The sequence below is a fragment of the Microtus pennsylvanicus genome, chromosome 2 (genome assembly GCF_037038515.1).
Source record: "Microtus pennsylvanicus isolate mMicPen1 chromosome 2, mMicPen1.hap1, whole genome shotgun sequence".
Lineage (NCBI taxonomy): Eukaryota > Metazoa > Chordata > Mammalia > Rodentia > Cricetidae > Microtus > Microtus pennsylvanicus.
This window is the reverse complement of record NC_134580.1, coordinates 49,475,953-49,494,831: the sequence shown is the minus strand read 5'-3', so window position 1 is coordinate 49,494,831 and position 18,879 is coordinate 49,475,953. Positions and strand designations below refer to the sequence as shown.

The following is an 18,879-nucleotide window of genomic DNA, read 5'->3' as shown; positions in this document are numbered from 1 at the left end:
GCTGAATTGGATAATATTAGGTTAGATCGTAAAAATGCAATTGAGTAGCCAGTCTTCCTTTGGGAGGGGTTGCTTGATGGTGTCAGTGCCACACGCGAGAAGTCCTGGCCTTGGGATTTCGGCTTCAAAAAAATACCCATCTCAATGTTGGCCTTCCTCTGATAACCAGCAAAAAGAAATGTATAAGGGACACAGTTCGAATAATCCCAGGAGAGGGCATGTGTAAGAGGGTACAATTCAGATAATTCCAGGAGGGGAGATGTGTGGGGTGCAGCTCAGATAGTTCCAGGCACTGTGTGTGTGTGTGTGTGTGTGTGTGTGTGTGTATGTAAGGGGCACACTTCAGATAATTCACGAGGAATAATATTAGCTCACAGGTCAGTGTCACCTACCAAACTTGCAATAATTCAAAATGTTAGAAGACTCCAGATTCTGCCTCTCTAGAAAATGTATCCTCTCAAACCATAGTTGAGTGAAGGAGAAAGTATTCAGGGACACAGTAACTCCTGTATGGAAATTCCTCACAGTCTTAACAAAAACAACGTATGCTCAGAAATGCTGGATTCTATAGCACTGGCCGTCCCCAGGGAACCTAACTAAATAAACAGGCTTAGCTTAGCTGTCAGAACACATGTGGAAAGAGAAGTAACTGCCGCTCCCTCCCAGGCTTTCCTCTAAGAGGTTTGCTAGTTACTTTTTTTTTTTTGGATGATTCTAGAAATAGTTTAAGCTTCTGGCATGTAGCTACGTTTCTTAAAGTCTCTCTTCTACTTTTTTTTTTTAAATCTAACACTTAGGCAGTTATTCAATTGGCATTTATTCAGCCTCCTGCAATTGAAATAAAAGAGAAATATGTAAGGAGCCACCTATAATTTTATTCACTGAGTAGAAGTTTTTGGTGTCAAGTTCAACAGTAGACTGGTTGATGATTCTTCAATAGCCAACTGTTAAATTTTTTTCTGTATTGAAAACAGGCTTACCTTCAGACATATATTCTGGTCATGGTTTCCCCTTTTCCAACTCCCCCCAGGTCCTCCCCACTTTTCCACCCACCCATATCCACACCCTTTCTCTCTCTTACCCATTAGAATACAAAGAGCTTCCCAGAACATCAATAATAAGACAAAAATAAAACAAACAAATCATGATAGGACAAACCAAAAAACAAACAAAAAGACTCAAGAATGACATACAAATGTACACACACACATACAGAGAGAGAACCCATAAAAACAAAATAAAGAACCATAATTTATAAGCAAACCATCATTTGAAAAAAAGATAAGCTAAAGAATAGGAAAAGATTTTTTTCTAACCAACTGCACATTCAATAGAGGACTAATATCTAAAATATACAAGTAACTAAAATATAAAGCAGGACATTAAGAAAGTAAGTGCTGCGCTGGGTGGTGGCAGCGGCACATGTCTTTAATTCCAGCACTTGGAGGAAGAGACAGGTGAATCTTTGTGAGTTTGAGACCAGCCTGGTCTACAGAGTGAGTTCTGGGACAGGTTCCAAAAGCTACAGAGAAACGCTATCTCAAAAAGACAAAACAAAACAGAAACAAACAAACAAACAAACAACAAGTGCCAAATTTTTAAAAGGAGCTTTTCCATATGTTGCTTTTTTTTAAAAAAATCCTCAAGTTATAACAGTAGCTGATAGGTATGTCTGCTGTGGTCTGGGGAATGTGTGCTACCCTGAAATATCAATTTAATCTTCTAAAATGTAAAAAAAAAAAGATACTCAAACTGTCTTCCCTCTATTGATGCTAAAACTGAGGCTTGAAGTCAATTAGATCTCCTGTTTCAAAAAATGAAACTGAGATATGAGACTCTATCTGCCCTCCCCAGGGTTGTCTGCCTTTTATTCCGATGTTATCTTCCACTAGAGCAGACTCTAACTCTATAGATCTTCAGGCAGAGAAGCGAGTCTAGTCTGATCCAGGGACCACGTGCCTGATCTATTCTTTCACAGTGTCAAAGACTCACGATTAGCGTTACAAGCTTGCAAATAATTATGGTCAAATCTTACCCTCAAAATGTTCCTTACCTCAATGTTCAAATTTCTAGCAACAGATATAGAAGTAGTTAATTTTCATCTCAGAATTTAATTAGAATGAATGCTCATGGTTTTCCAAATTTGAATGAATTCAAAGTAAGTCAACGTTCTAAACTGTACCCATGGCAGATGCTAAATATGTCTTGCGTTGTTAATGAGGTCAATGAGAAGTTGGACACCTAATGAGAAATGAAAGATGGCTTAGGTCTCTGCAGCTCTACCTATGTACTTTATACACAGAACGCTTTCTGTTTGTACAAATACATAAATGCCCTTGCATTATTCAAGAAAAAGTCAGAGGAGAAAGTTTGGTACTGAGTGGAGAGTGAAGCCAAGAGAACTTTGAAATTCTCATTCATGGATCAAAATGACTCAACTGGCAAGAAATATTTTAATCTTATTTTCTTCCTAACATTTGACCCCAAATGACTTGCCTTTGTAACTACACCCAGACAAAATGTCCAGTGATGGAAAATGAGCATTTGTAATTGGCTAAGTTATTCCCTTTAGAGAAATTATGAAGTATAAATGTAGAAGGTTACATGTCCTTCCTTGTGTCTTTAAAAATCTCTATCTTTTATGTTTTGGGGGGTTCGTTAAGTAAAAGGGAGCGGTCTCTTGGATTAACTTCCTGAGCTATGACTTCTTTTGAGTCATGTTGTTTTGCTTCCCAAGGCCCTCACATATGAGATGTTTTGACACAGCGTTGCTGTGTTGTGTTGTCTCCTGTGTAAGTTGTACAGCTATGCATGCCATTGCTTTTGGAATAAAAGCCAGGCGCCTATTTAATTTTGCTGGTGCTGTTTAATCTGTTTGCAGAAATCTGCTTTGGGAAAGAAGGCCCAAGTCCAGGCTAGGGAATCTAAGCTATCACAAATGCAAAACGACTATGAATAAATGTGTTGTACTCGGCGATAAAGCTGCTGATTCCATCTAGCTTGCGAAAGAAAAGGCAGCCCACGTAGTGGCATTCCTCAAATGATAGCAGTGGCTTCATTAAGTACTTAGTGGATGTTTGATCCCTCCCGTAGATAAACTGAGCGCATACAAATCCTCATCACTCTGCAGTATAGAGAGCTAGGCAAAGGTTTATAGGTTGACATTATTCAGTAATAGTGGCTGAGTGTTGAGTGTTTATTGGAAAAACTTCAAGAAAGCCTAATTCATACTAGGGATGGTGAAGGGCTTTTGCTTTATGTAAATCTTTCCATTGCCTGAAATATTTTGACAGGAAGAGTTTACCCAGGAATGTTAAATTTCTTAATGCACAAATGATTTCCAGACATAGCTGACTTTAGCTGATGCTGCCGTAATGAGACCCCTGAATAATGTTCTCAAGTGCAATGACATTCAAAATTCATTTGAAGCATTTATCCAAAGATCCATTCATTACAAAATAAACCACACTTGTTAGACCACACATTGGTTGTGCTGTTCAAATCTCAACTGGGATGGAACTTTCATGATCTACTTCAATTACTTAGACCTTCTCATTCTGGGACCTACTGACCTGGGCTACAGAGTGGACATTACCAGCGCTGTGCTCCGTGGTGATGGTCTGAGGAGAAATGTTAGACAAAGAGGGCCTGGAACGGGACCTGGCACAGAGCAAAGTTTCAAAGCCTATTGGTTGATATTGTTTGTTGCTAAGATTATTTTTTCCAAACAAAATGTTAAAAGTAAATAATAATTTAGAAGAAAACTCTTCTCTCTCGACCCTTGCTACTATCCTTTTTATATTGATTCTGCACTTTTGTCTTTTATACTTTAAGTCATTCATGAGAGAGTCACGTATAGAATTTTAAAATGATATTTATTATTTATTGTAGTTGTGTTCCAGGCACTGTTCTAAATATTATCTTCTTATTAACTCTTTTGGTCTTCCCAAGAAACATATGAATAGCTAATAAAATTTATCATCCCTTATCTGAAATACTTGGAATCAAAGAATTTGGAATTTTGGAATATTTGAATATACACAATGAGCTATTTTGAGGACGGAATCCAAGTCTACACACTAGATCTATTTATGCTTTGTGTATGTCCTTTACAGACTCAGCAGGAGCCTTAGACATTTTATATGTGACCCAGCCAGCCAGGCCAGGTGTAGAACTTCCCGTCCATGGCATCATTTCAACCGTCAGAAAGCTTCACACATTCAGACTAGGGGTGTGCAACCCATGTCAGCTCGAACACTTTTACAAATGAGAAAAATGAGAGTTCAGGACAGAGGCTAATTTCTTCAAAATAACTCAGCTCAACTAGGGCTGAAGTCAGGATCTTCACCCCAGCAGTCTGGCTTCATAGACTCCAATCCTGGTACTTGCTGAACTATTTCTTGCTATTATATCTGTATTAACCAAAGTCTGCTGTAGCATGCTTTTGGAAATATTTTCATTTTTAAGTTTTTTTTAGTTGCTCATTATTTGTTGTATGGCTTACCTGTTCTGGTTCATATGTTTGGTTCATATGTTCTGGTTATATGTTTGGAGCCTGGGATGTTACAATATCTAGGGGAAACCCAAGCTATGTGCTCTGCTGGTATTTTGACAAATAATACCCTGCTATGTGTAAGTTCAAAAGAGTAAGATGTTTTGAATAATGAGCCTGTTTTCAAACCCCAAGGTTATCTTGTTGATTTGTTAGGATAAACGGTCCAATCATGCACACAGTTAGGAGGACAGAAAGCCTGCTTCCATTTCCTGCCTGTTAGAAGTGGCTCTTAGGTGAGACTTTCCATGCTTTCCGTAGCCTGCTTCAACAGTGCTAGCTCCTTGACACCGTCATTCCCACCCGGAGGACTCCGGGCCAAGGATAAGTTGCATTCTTTTTTTAAAAAATATTTATTTATTTATTATGTATACAACATTCTGTCTGTGTGTATGCCTGCAGTCCAGAAGAGGGCACCAGACCCCATTACAGATGGCTGTGAGCCACCATGTGGTTGCTGGGAATTGAACTCAGGACCTTTGGAAGAGCAGGCAATGCTCTTAACTTCTGAGCCATCTCTCCAGCCCGAGTTGCATTCTTTGGACAACATATTTATAGCCCTTATTGAATGCATTGCTTGCTGAAGGAAGGTTGAATGAAATGAAAATATTATCATTTTCCCAGTTCTGTTAAGTATTTCAAAATAATGCAGAAAGAAATAAGTAGAAATAATTAGGTAATTAAGTTAGTGTTAGTCCTCACTATTGTTATAGAGATATTTATGTATATTTCACCTTGTACCCTGTATTATACCAATATATGTGAGTGAAACAAAAATAAATATTTACAGAGTGACAAGTGGCTTAAATAAAATACACTAAGTCCATGCACCAATGGTACTCACTGTGAATTTCTCACAACACCTCTTTGAGTGCAATATTTATATAGAATATTAATATTTAACATAATATATAGATTTATCATACATTCATATAACTAAATTAATAAATCAAAATTAAGTATACCTAAAATTAATATAATATCTTAACTAAATAATGTAACAATAATATGTATAATTTTATATGACTATCATGTTATATTCATATTAATATTCCCTATAAGTTTTTCCAACACAGGACTGTTTTGTTTTCTGATTTTGCTATTACCTCAGAAAAGGCTATAGAATACCTTGATTACAGTAAGAACAACTGCACAAAGGAATGAGCTAAGGGTTAATTCTTCAGACTTTCCGCGTGTTTATTATGTGGTAGAAACTATGCTAAGTGACTCAGAGAAACTGTGAGCGTTTCTCCTTACCTTGAGGAGTTTAAGGAAATGCTAATACCAATCACTGAATTGTGGATGAGACGTGATCTATGAAGTCATCTAGAGTGTCTGTGATTTCAGGTCATTTGTGAGGCATGAGGGGCTTCCAAGGAAGGCTTTGCCCACGGAACTAAGTTTTTTGTAGCTGATCCGAGAAGGGGAAGTTATGATAGGGAGGAGGATTTAGATAGTAGATGTAGCAGCTGTAGATAGAAAGTTAGAACATTGTGTCTCAGGGACAAGATTAAACTTAAAATTAAGTTTAATTAAAAATTGACTTACTTTTAAATTTACTTTCTGGAATAGTACATTACAAATATTTTTGTATTTTATCTCTGATGAAGCAGCTATAACTACGAACACATTTTCTCCATGTTTACCTTGTTGAGTGACAACTGTCTTTCTGAATCAGTTCCAGTTACAGATGTTTGATATCGTTTGCTCTACAACGTGGGCCAATAAAGACAGATGCTGTGAACTTCCCGGCCTGGTAAGAATTCTTTCGCTTCTCCAAAAGTTAAATCTGTGATTGCTTTGGAAAGGAGGGGCTGTTTCTCAGTATTCACACTATTAGCAACTCCTTTTGTGATGCTAATTAAAGTCAGGAAGTTTTAATAGAGAGACAAGAAGAAATCAATGAGGCCGTCACATATGACCATGTGGTTTGAGCTGTGTCAGACAGACAAGAAGAAATCAATGAGGCCATCACATATGACCACATGGTTTGAGCTGTGTCTCACAGATGTTATTGATACATACTCCAGGTGCTTCCAAACGCCCTGCTTCCCAAAGCTTCCCACGCCAGAGGAAATACTTCAAAGTTCCACCTATGAAAGGTTTAGTTGTCAGCCACGGAAACATAATATGCAGAAATTGAATGGGAAATAGGACACTTTTGTTTGATTCTTGATTAATGATGATTACATATTAATGAGACCTGTATGTCTACTGTACATGGCAGTGTTTCCATATCCGGAGGTCAGCGTGTGCCTGTTCCTCACTTCCTTCTACACACTTATTTGCTGTACTGAAACTAACTAGATAGCCTATTTAGGTTTGATTGTCACCTGGACACAGCCCACAGTCACCTGAGAGAGAAGTCATCTAGTTCATACTATCCTGAGGGCATATACATCTTGACTGTTAATTTTGGGAGAACCAAGGCAGTCCTATCTCTGCAAACTCGGTTACTTCCTCTCAGGGTAGGCATGGGGCTGCCAACGAACCAAAGAGCAGACTTGCTGCCTGGTCTCTTGAAGTCTGCTGACGTAGACCCTCTCCTCCCCTAAGTTGGTTTGTTCAGAGTGTTTTATCACGACAGCAGAGGTGAAGCTAGAACACAGATGACCTTGAACTCTGACCCTCCTGCCTTTACCTCCCTAGTCCTGGGTTTACAACGTAGCATCACCATGCCCAGAATGAAGCTCCGAGCTGTCTTGAGCTAGTTGCTCACTTGAAGTCCAGTGGATGCCAAATGATGCTTTATTGTCATTGAATATTTAAAACATTCGGTGTTGATATGAATTTAATAGACTGCCCCCAGGCTATCCTGTCACACAGATTTGGAACTGTAGTCATAATCTATATAACCTAATTGACATTATTAGATGTAGTCATAATCTATATAATCTATTTGACACTACTAGAAAACTAATCATTTCCCATTATTCTCTCATAAAGTTGTATCTATATGTCTACAAATGGACAGAGAAGGAGATCCATCTCTTAGGATCCTCATAGAAAGCAAGCTGGCATAGGAGATTGCTATAACTGGACAGTTAGCATGTCTTATAATTAAACTCATGTAATGAACACAGTCAAGTCTTCACGAAATCCAGAGGATTTGATTTTAGATTCAGATTAAAACATTTATTGCAGGCAGTAAATTCCTGGGGGCCAGTTTGGGGGAAGCAAGTAACCCATTGTTTCTTCATCAAAGAAGGTCTCTAAACTAGTAGTGAACTGAACAAGACATCTTAGTGTTAGACATAAAAAAAGATAGGTTGGGAAATGGAAGAGGAAACAGAATCTCATGTTGTATCAAGCAAAAATGTCCTCACCAGTTCTCCTAGGAAGGACCAAGCCCTTTTTGTTACTTTTCTTCTTGCTTTAGTCACTGCAGGCTTATAAATTCCATGACTGGAATGCAAATCCTCAACAGTAGCAAGAACACCCCTGAGTCTTGGGACAGGAAGCCTGGTGCCAAATTCATTTGGGAGATCTTTTGGAATACTTAGATTTACATTGTAATCTAACCAACCAAATATTAGAGCAGATGAGATATGCCAGCAGGAGATTTAAATGGAAATCTGTCCTTATTGTCCACCATTTAAAGAAAAGGATGCGAAGGGTATTTAGGTCACTTGTTTAACTGTGTGTAAGGTTTTGTTTAGAATATATCAGTGACCTACTTTCATCTTGGTAATTTATTGTCTGTGCTCTGTTGCTCCTCACCTCACTGTCCTGGGAGGTCTTAAATAATGAACCCATTCCCCATCTCCTCAAGGGAACCGGTGGGCTCTAAGTCCTGGAGCTTCTTACTGCAGTGCTGCGGTCGCGTTGGCAGCTGCTCCAAACGGGATATTGAAAAATTGTACGAGGCTGCTACCAGGCACTCCGCCTCGCTCCGCCTGCATTCGGGCAGTTCACTTAGATTTATTCAGCCTGACATTGCCAGTCATTTTCTACTGTCACGTGTCAGTAACGATCCCAAGAGAGGAGAAAAAATGACCCCTACCCTGAAGCTCTAGGTCCACAGTGTTTCCTTAGTGTCAGCTACAAACCCTCATGGGATTGTCACAGGACACAGGTGTGCTTAAGCAGACTTAGTTCTTTGTTTTAATTCACATGCAGTAGTTTCGACTGAGCTTTTCAACAAGGTTTCTTTTATTCTCTAAAACAGAAAAGCAATGTAACATAATGAAAGGGTTTAAGGCCTTTAGCTCAAAGGGCATTGCTATTCTAAATTAATAAGATAGAAACCGAAAATGCCCTCTCCTCTCTTCTGACTTCATTTCTTCATTTGGATTTCTAAGTCACTTCCAGCAAACCTCTCTGTAGGTGGGATAATCAACGATCCATAGTGCCCATGCTGTCTCTGTACAGAAGAGATGGTGTAGTTGGTGGCTTTTTAGCATAACGTTCATTTAAAATTTTAAGACATCTCCTAAAGTATCTTCTGAGAGTTAGTTAAGCAATTTATGTATACTGTCTTGTTCATAATTACCCTTTATTTTCCTACTCAGAGGGATGAAGAGGCATGCCCAGACCTCCCACGTTCCTGCTCTTGCTCAGAAACTAACGAAGTGGCTCTAGGACCAGCTGGCCCCCCTGTAAGTCTTGCTAGCTCAGCCTGGAATGCTCTTGAGTAGCGTTAACACCGTCACCTTGGGGTCTCCCTCTCGCTGCCTACTGAACTCGGGCTGTGACCCACTTAATCTTAGGTAAACTTAGACACATCTACAAGATGATCGTCTTCCGACCTTTCCATCCATTTTTTCCATTGCTTTATATACAAAATCCTCCCTTTAAGCCCCTGTGGTTTATCATCAGTGTGAGTTTCAGCCATTGGCCCTCAGCTTAGCGGGTTAGTGTATCCTCTTGGTGCCCACTTTTTTTTTTAATTTTTTTTATTGATAAAAGGAGAATAAAGAAAAGAAAAAAAAACAAATTTCCACCTCCTCCCAGCCTCCCACTCTTCTCCCCCTCCTCCCACTCTTCTCCCCCTCCTCCCACCCCTCTCCCCTTCCCCCCACTCCTCTCCCCCTCCCTTTCCAGTCCAAAGAGCTGTCAGGGTTCCCTGCCCTGTGGTAAGTCCTAGGTCCTCCCCCCTCCATCCATATCCAGGAAGGTGAACATCCAGACTGGCTAGGCTCCCACCAAGCCAGCACATTGCGTAGGATCAAAACCGCGTGCCATTGTCCTTGGCGTCTCATCAGCCCTCATTGTTCGCCATGTTCCGAGAGTCCAGTTTTATCCCATGCTTTTTTTGGTAACAGTCCAGCTGGCCTTGGTGAGCTCCCAGTAGATCATCTCCACTGTCTCAGTGGGTGGGTGCACTCCTCGTGGTCCCGACATCTTTGCTCATGTTCTCACTCTGCTCCTCATTGGGACCTTGGGAGCTCAGTCCAGTGCCCACTTTTTAAATTTTTGTGTGTGTGTGTTTTGTTGACGCTGTCCAGCCATTTTCAAGTAAAGCTGCTCACCTCTTGAAATAAATTGGAGGTACACAGGGAGAACGTTAAGTCAGCTTCTGTCATCTTCAGTCCTTCTGTTAACTGAAGGAGAAGTTATCTGATGTCACCCTTACTAACACTGTCCATGTCTCTATTATAGAGAAAGTTTTTCTGGACAGACTTTAGTAAGAGCAAAGCCTAAGTAAATTGAAAGACATCATCTGCACTGTATTCATTTTAAGTGATCTATCATTTTTAGTAATACTCGTTTCTATTTATTGTAATTCTATATTTGCTTTTGCAAATATATTTATTTAAATGTGTTAGCCAATTAAAATATTCAGAGGATACATGCACTGTCTTTAGATGTGCGTTTACAAACATGAACAAATATATCAAAAATATATTCACATATTTACTGTGTAAATAGATATGTCTAATAAATGAAATTGCCCCTAAAATAGGATAGTTGGTACATCAATATGTCAGAACATCTTGGGAAGAAAAACAAATGATTGTGATTTCAGAAACACTAAGGTATTTTTATTTCTGTATAAATGGATGGAGCTGAATTATTGATTTTTCATTGATTTTTTTATGAAGTTATGGTATATAATACACATAATTCCGTGCCAACTAAGCATTTTATTCTTTTATATGTGAGCAAGAGTAGCATTATATAAAGCTCTAAATAAACAAGTCATATAGAAATTTTTAAGGTTTAAAAGGATGTGGCAGCCAAGGTTTGTGGAGGCTCTGAAATGATCTGCAGGAAGGAGCAGAACTGGGTGGGGAGTTTCCAGTTGACAATCGTGATGAACATTTACTGGTACACAATGTGTGGGCTTCATATAAAATAGCAATGACCTAATCCCATGTTATGAAGAAAGATGAATAAAGTATGCTGTTTTGAGATTTGTTCTTGAGCTAATACTTAACATCTGTTTGCCAGGGTGGTCCAGGACTCCGAGGACCAAAAGGCCAACAAGGTGAACAGGGTCCGAAGGTAACGCATTTGTCTCCACTAGCCATCACTTTGGAGTTAGATGTGACTTCGTTTACCCTTGTGACTGACAGCATCTTAATGCGTTTGTGACACTCGTGTCTAACAATTTTGACGTAGAGGGCAGATGCGTGTTTTTAAACCCAAACAAGTATTTAACAACTCAGCCAAACGGAAGATTGTTGGGACAGACAAGAATGCCAGTGTTCTGGTTGGCATGGTCTGCAAGGTTGCCTTCTCAGGTTCATGCTTCGCTTTCTGCACTAGTAACAGAAATGCATCTTAAGCAGAATCACATAGTCCCAATTCTGCCTCCGTCCCTTTCAAAATTTCCCACATTTTGAATTCCTCCTCCAGTTTTGCATTATGTCTAATCAAACAGCGAGCTTTGCATTCTATCCTGAGTACCCAAGGCCACGTGTATGATGTTCCAGGTCTTGCATTGCAGAGGCATCGGCCAGCTAAAATGACCAGGTCATTCCAGCCCACATCAAAACACATTTTTCTCCCTTGCACAAAGGCATCCTAAGGACTGGCAGGAGCCCAGTTACTAATTGAGTTCAGGCTTCATCCTCTTTCCTTTGGATTCTGGAAAATCTTTAACTGATCTCCTATGTCCAGTGCCTTGACTTTCTGATTCATTCTACACATCTGTTCTGAGATTCATTTCCTGAGAGTCTATGCTGGATTTATGCTTATTTAAAACGTAATTCATGGACCATGGTTTGGCCATTGTTGGCATCATAGTCATGGCCTCTCCTTCCTAAAAGATTTATTTTATGTGTACGGGTGTTTTGCATGTATGTCTGTGCACCACTTGTGTGCAGTCACTGTGAAGTCCAGAATAAGACATCGGATCCCTTGGAACTGGAGTTACAGGCGGTTGTGAGCCACCATGTCAGTACTGGGAATCAAACCCAGGTCCTCTGCAAGAGCAACCAGTGTTGTTAATCACTGACCCATCTCTCCAGCCCCTCCAGGCCCTTTCTAACTCAGTTCTCCTTCTCATTCTTGTGACATTGCTTCTCACGATTTCTACATCATCTGTCTTCCTGATTTAGTGCTTTAAATATATTATTAGATTTACATCCTGTTTATTCATATAGAAGAGACCATTACACTAAAAAAGAGTTTCACTTTAAAATTGGAAACAGATGATGCAAGGTCAGACAAGAAATGAGCATGAAAAAGAGATAAATGAAGGAAACCTGGAGCCAATCAATCAAGTATTATCCAATTCAAAGACCATGGGATGTATCCTTTGTGGTTTATCTGTTTCATTTTTTGAGACAGGCTCTCTGGCCCTCACTTGACTCCATCTCTAACCATACTGTAAGAAAGGCCAGAGCCGAATGCCTCCTCTCAACAGGCTTTCTCTGGCTCTTTCTCTGGGTCACCAATGGCGGAAGCCAGGAGCTCCTATGCTTGCGGGTTTCTGTCTCTCAAGACCCTCTTCAGCAAGACCTCCCAAAAATTTTCCAACATTATCAGTGGACAATGGTTCTAATGATGACTACAAATTAATCTGATATTTGGTAACCCATTTTCTCTAATAATTATCCACTCACAGGATTGTTGCTAGTATGGTTATTTCTGTGTGGCAGTTTTGACAAAAAAAAAACAAAACAAAACCCAATACTGCGATGCAGTGGATTTTGGACCACAGAGAACCACATAGCCACCCTTGTGGGCAGTATGAGGACAGATAAACTATACCTTGTACATATATTCATTTAGGGAAAGTCCCAACATGTAATCTTTTTTCATTTCCAGCACCAAATGGATAAGAATTTGGGGCGGAAAGCAATGATCACAGGTCTCTTCTAGTCTCTTTGTTTTCTATTTTAAAGAACAAAATGAGCCACCTACTTTCTTCCCTGCTCTTCGACAATACATAATGATATAGCACTAGACGGTTACTGTTAAACTTTCTGAATAAGTTGCCCTTTCTCAAGCACATCACATTTTTTAACGCTCTCGCCCTCTTCCTCATAAACCTTGCAAGCTCCTTATAAGGATAGTTATAATCTGGATGTTCTACAGTCTCATTTCCTGCACAGTTCTCAAATCACATGTGATCTCTGATCTCCTTTGAGCCCCGTGAAGCTGTTCTCACTAAAGTCACCACATGTGACTAGGTCCATAGGCTTTTGTTTAATGTTTATCTCCCTTGAGATTGCGGCAATAGTTGACTCATTTGGCCAGCTCTCTATTGGAATTTGTTTCTGATTTGCCATTCTAGCTTTGCTTTGGTACTAACTTCCTGACTTTTTCATATTCCATCCCAGGCTTTCTTCCTCTTCATCCTAATTGTCATGTAATTTTAATCAGTTTCTACTTTCAATCTGTAGCTTAAAAAATATTTAATTTTAATTTGACTGTATTTGCCTGTGTATGGGTGTTTTGCCTCCATACACATCTCTGTACTATGTACATCTCTGATGCCTGTGGGCACCAGAAGAAGCCATTAGATCCCCTGGAATTAGAGTTGCAGACAGTTGGGAGCTACGATGTGGGTAGTGGGAACCAAGCTTGAATTCTCTGAAAGAGCAAACAGCACTCTTAAACACCGAACCATCTTTCCAGCCTCTCTCAATACACTTTTTGCAACCTTATCTATAAACAGCCATGTTATCAGAACTCTGTAGTCTGTACGGGTCTGACTTTGCCCGATTCCTCTACTTCTTCTGGACCTTTCCATGTGATTTTTGCCCATACACTAAATCTTAAGGAAACTTAGTCTGTCGTGATGACTTAACTACAGTTTACCCCACTAGGATTTTCTTTTCCATATTCTTGGACTCAAGTAATACATTGAGTAATTTCACATTTGAGGCAATTTACAAATTACACACAAAAAATTATATATACGGAAAAAAATCAGTATGTTGAAGAAATAGCTATACTGTTGTGTTTATTGCAAAAGAAATCACTATAAATAAAAAGTGGAAACAACCCAACTGATCAACAGAAGACAAGTGGGTAAGAAAAGGTGATGGTTGTATTATTTAACCTAAAAAGAAGGTCAAATCTGGTCATTTGTGAAAAACATGGATGGACCCAGAGATAATTATGTTAAATGAAATAAGCCAGGCAGAGAAAATCATAAATGAGTTTATGCATGTATGGGATCTAAACATTTAGCAAAAAATTAAGAGTGAGGTAATGGGTACCCAAGGCTTAGGGGTGGGGATGAAGAATGAGGCACAATTGGCCAATATGGAAGTTATAGGGAAAATAATTTCTAATATTCCACTGTGTAAAAAGGTCTGTAGGTAACAGTAGCATATGTTCTATTTCCAAAAGCTAGAAGAAAGGATTTTGAATGTTTTCAACACACACACACACACACACACACATCTGAAGAGCTAGATGTTTTTACAATCGATTCCTATATTGCACATACATGTGCGGTATCCTGTGAGAAGGGGTACCATGTGGGATTGCATTAATATGCACAATTGTAGCATGTCCACCAGAATATGTTACCCAGACATAGGAGATCGTAATTTAATCAAGGAATGGCCTTTACTGTGCTCAAAACAGAGAAGAAGAAATTGAGCATAAATAGATATTCTGAGACTAAGGTTACTCGTTGAGTTGTTTAAAGTCCAGTAGGAACTGGACGAAGTGGGAGCTCCTGATGTGGAAGGGATGTCTGACCCTGGATGAAAGGCAGGATGGTTTGGAGCTAGAGGTGCTTGGCGCTGCAGGAGAACTGCAATGGGGTATTGCAGGGAGGTGGGGGAGGAAACGGGCCTGACATAAAGTTCTCAAGAGAGAGGCTGAGGCTCACTGGGGCAGGAACTGAGAGCAGGGAGGATGTCTACGGAGCCTGTTCCTCCAGATTCCTTCCCGAACCAGGAGGGTGGTCCCTCAGTGCTTTCTCTTTGGGGAAGTGTTAGGCATTTGTGGGGGACTACTTGCTTACATAACTGGCACAGCATTCTTAATTGCAGAAACAAAATAAATATAGCTGATGAAATCCTGCTGTGTTTATTCCTATAGCTTACTGATGACAGTTTACCCGGGAGGTAAATCTTTTGAAGCTTGCTGTCTTGCTAACCCTCTGAGTGTTTCATATCTTAGGAGTTGTAATAAGAAATACGTGTTGTACGCAGAGATGTATTTCAGGTATTAGAGAATCTAACTTCTAGAATAACTTTTTTCACTTGCTTCTAGGGACCAGAGGGCCCTCGAGGGGAAACAGGTCCTGCAGGACCCCAAGGTCCCCCTGGACCCCAAGGACCCAGTGGTCTGTCCATTCAAGGCATGCCTGTGAGTTGTGTGCACATATTCAGAAGGGTTTTATAGTTATCTGGTTTGCATGTAGAACGAGCTTTTATATTCTGTGCCGTGCCAATGCGTCCCAGGCCCTGAGAAAATCATGACCGACTGACCATGCATTAACTCAGGCCACAATCCATTGTTTGCTCAGTGATGGGGGTCTTTCAACAAACAGGTACATGGCTAGGGAGTAGGCATAGTCTCACCTAACGAGGATGGCAGGGTCAGCATGGACAGCCTTTGCTTGTCCATCGAGATTCCTTTGTGCAGTTGCTATTGTGTGTGTGTGTGTGCGCGCGCACACATCTGAGTGTGCATGCACTGTGCACATGGGATGCAGGTGCTAGTGTGCATGTATGCAAGAAGAGGCAAGAGCAGCCTTGGTGCCACCCTCAGGAGTCAGCTACAAAGCATTGCCTTCATTGGCCTAAAACATGATGACTAGGCTAGGCTACCTGTCCAGGAAGCCCCAGGGACCCACCTGTCTCCATTGCCCCACCCTAGTGTTGGGATTACAAGCGTAGGATACCATGCTCAGATTTTTATTCTTAATATGGGCCCCGAAGATCAAAGTCCTCATGAACTTTACCCACAGATTCACCTCCCCACCCTTTGAACTTTTAACGTCTAGAAGGTAACAGCTGTTATACCAATTTATTATTGATGTGCAGCCATTGTGCACATAGAATAATCAAAGCCACCGTATACTTTCTTGTTTCTACTGCCATGAGAATCTAGTTCACTGAGTGAATTTTAGTGTTTTAGTTGTAGGCATTAAATAGCTATTCTAAAGTATTTGGTGTCTTTGAAAAGAAATTTAACTCACTGAAATACATGTGGTCGTTAAATCGTAAACTACATATAACATTTAAATATTGAAGAACTCTCTCCCCCGCATGTGTTAGCATTATCAGCTTGGCCATCTGGGGCTGCACATGGTGGGTTGGAATTGTTCTTGGACGTGAACATTCAGTTCTGTAGGTATGTTTACATGAATGGCTTAGCATATGTGAGAAGTGAAATATGACATGTGGGTGTTAGTGCCGAGGCAGTTTACTGTTGAGAATAATGGGGGTTGGGGTGGGCGGAGGGACTGAGGACTTATGTCTGTGAATCTAACTTTGAACTTTTGGACACTCAGGGTATGCCCGGTGACAAAGGAGATAAAGGAGATGCTGGCCTTCCTGGTCCACAGGTATTATTTTTGCTGCTAGTCTTTTGCCAAGGACAGAAGCCTTCAGCTTCTTACATCAGCTGTGACCTTGACACATTGATATCTGCCCTTGTTCATTGACCTGTCTGGAAGTCAAAATGATTGGGACTGGGGACATTGATTTCTCAGTACGAACTTCTGGGTCTCAGTTTTGTGTCACAAGGGGGTCCCCACTGGGCCAATGGCTTTGTGTGGAGGCCATGGTCTGTCCCAGGGAAGCAAGCAGCTGTTTCTACAACTCTGACTCTTTTCTGCTCTTGTTCTCCCTAGGGTGTCCCTGGAGGTGTAGGTTCACCAGGACGTGATGGCTCACCAGGCCAGAGGGTAAGAAGTTGTGAAATATTGGTTGTGACAAGGCAGATTTCTTGCCTGGTCACTTGGCTGCAGACGCTGAGTCAGGGTCTGTGCATTTCCTTTCGTCAGTCTACTTTCTGTCTATTTTGTGTCTATTTCCGTTCGGCCACATCTTCTATGTCCACTTCTTTCATCAAACTTACCCCAGTTGGCAGTGTCCCATTCTGAATGTTCCCAAGTCTGATTCTTATTTGCACTAAATTGGATCTATTGACTTAGTAGATTTTTCTAGGGTTTTTTTTTGTTGTTGTTGTTGTTGTTGTTTTATTTTTTTAAATCCTTGAAGTACAGACCAAAAAGGAAAGTAGTATGGCTTATAAAGGACTTTCCATTGGCTTAGTATATATATTTCAGTTATCTGTTCTTTTCACCAGTTCAGAGAGCAGCAAAATAAAGTACAAAAACCACCAAGCGAGGCATAAGCTGAAGTGTGACATTTGTTTCACTGACAAGTTTTCACCAAGGCAGGGTTGGAGGGTTATAATTTATTGGGGGAAATTCAAATTTAAAACTTTGTCACGTGGTATAATGGGCCCTGGGACCTGTTAGAATAGAAGGTTGGAAAATCAAACCAGGCTTGAAGGGTCTGAGGACTCTCTGAGGAGGTGCTCTTTAGGCTGCTGCCTGATTGAAAGGCAGAGGTGGCCAGGTGGATGAGGAGAAGAAAACCATTGCAAACAGGGAGAACTGTTTATATAAAGGAGGAATGTGGAAACAGTGGGGTGTTTTTAATATGGTATGTTTGGCTAGAGATCATAAATCCGTGTGTGCGACTATCTGCATGTATGTACATGCCTACAATGCACAGGTATGCACGTTTATTGTGGAATGTAGTCTGAATTATTTAAAACATCAATTTTATTTTTACCTAAAACTTTGAACTTTAACATGAAGGAAATAAAAATCCACTACATTTCCAAAGGAAAGAAAAGCTATCTGATTTAAAAAAAAATGTCTGGGCCAGGTGGTGGTGGAGCATGCCTTTAATCCCAGCACTCGGGAAGCAGAGGCAGGTGGATCTCTGTGAGTTCGAGACCAGCCTGGTCTACAAGAGCTAGTTCCAGGACAGGCTCCAAAACCACAGAGAAACCCTGTCTCGAAAAAAAAAAAAAAAGGAAAAAAATGTCTTTATTTATTCTTTGGTAATTTCATAGATGTAGACAATATATTTTGGTGATATAATTTTCCCACTTCACCCCTTCAACTCTTCCCGATATCCAACAGCAATTCTCATAGTCTCTTGTTTTAATCTACTGAGTTCAATTAGTGTGGCTTGTATATGCGTGGGTATGGGACCCTTCCCTGGGTCATGGGCAGCCTAACAGAGACCTCATCCCTAACAATACCCTCTCTTCTCCAGCACCCATCAACTCCCAATAGCCCCTCAGCTAGGAGTGGGGCTCTGTAAGCCCCTCCATGAAATGCGTTGGAATTCTGACTGGCTTGATAATGTGTAAGTCTTATGCACTACAGCTGCTGTGAGTTTATGTGGCCCACAGGCCTGGTACATTCCAGAAAACATTATTTATAACAGTCTTCCCGGATGTCGGGCTACCCCAATCTTTCGTTCTCCCCTTCTATGATGTTCCTGAGCCTGTGAGGAAGGAGTATAACAAAGATACTCAGTTTAGATCTGAACACCACAATCGTTACCCTCTGCATTTTGGACACTTGTGCATCCGTCTTCACTGCGAAATGAAACTTCTTGATGATCGTTCCATGTCAAACTAATCTATGGGCATAGAGATAAATATTTATAAAACACTTTGATACTGAGTCCACTTAGCAAAATAATAGAAGTGGGTTCTCCCCTAGGGTCTATGGTCTATCCAGCCATGGGTTCTTGGTCTGGTGTACAATAGCAGGCCTGAGTTCCATCCTATCGCGTGGGCTTAGATCCAAACAGGAAATAGTTGGTTACCCTAGTAACATTGCATGCATGGGTGGTGTATTTTGCCAGGCCAGCCTTTATTGTAGCTTGCAGAGTTCACAGCTGGATTGCAGAGTTCACAGCTGGATTGGAGTGTTG

General features: G+C 40.5%; 1 protein-coding gene across 4 annotated transcripts in view; it reads left to right on the top strand.

Annotated features, from left to right (window-relative positions):
* Col14a1 (collagen type XIV alpha 1 chain) overlaps positions 1 to 18,879 on the top strand; it is a 180,742-nt gene that overhangs the window by 122,484 nt on the left and 39,379 nt on the right. For all 4 annotated transcript variants that reach the window (XM_075961001.1, XM_075961003.1, XM_075961002.1 and 1 more), the window contains exons 35-40: positions 6,231 to 6,308; positions 9,064 to 9,150; positions 10,946 to 10,999; positions 15,179 to 15,274; positions 16,425 to 16,478; positions 16,767 to 16,820. In XM_075961001.1, coding sequence (XP_075817116.1) covers positions 6,231 to 6,308; positions 9,064 to 9,150; positions 10,946 to 10,999; positions 15,179 to 15,274; positions 16,425 to 16,478; positions 16,767 to 16,820 — 423 coding nt within the window. The remainder of the gene's footprint in view (positions 1 to 6,230; positions 6,309 to 9,063; positions 9,151 to 10,945; positions 11,000 to 15,178; positions 15,275 to 16,424; positions 16,479 to 16,766; positions 16,821 to 18,879) is intronic.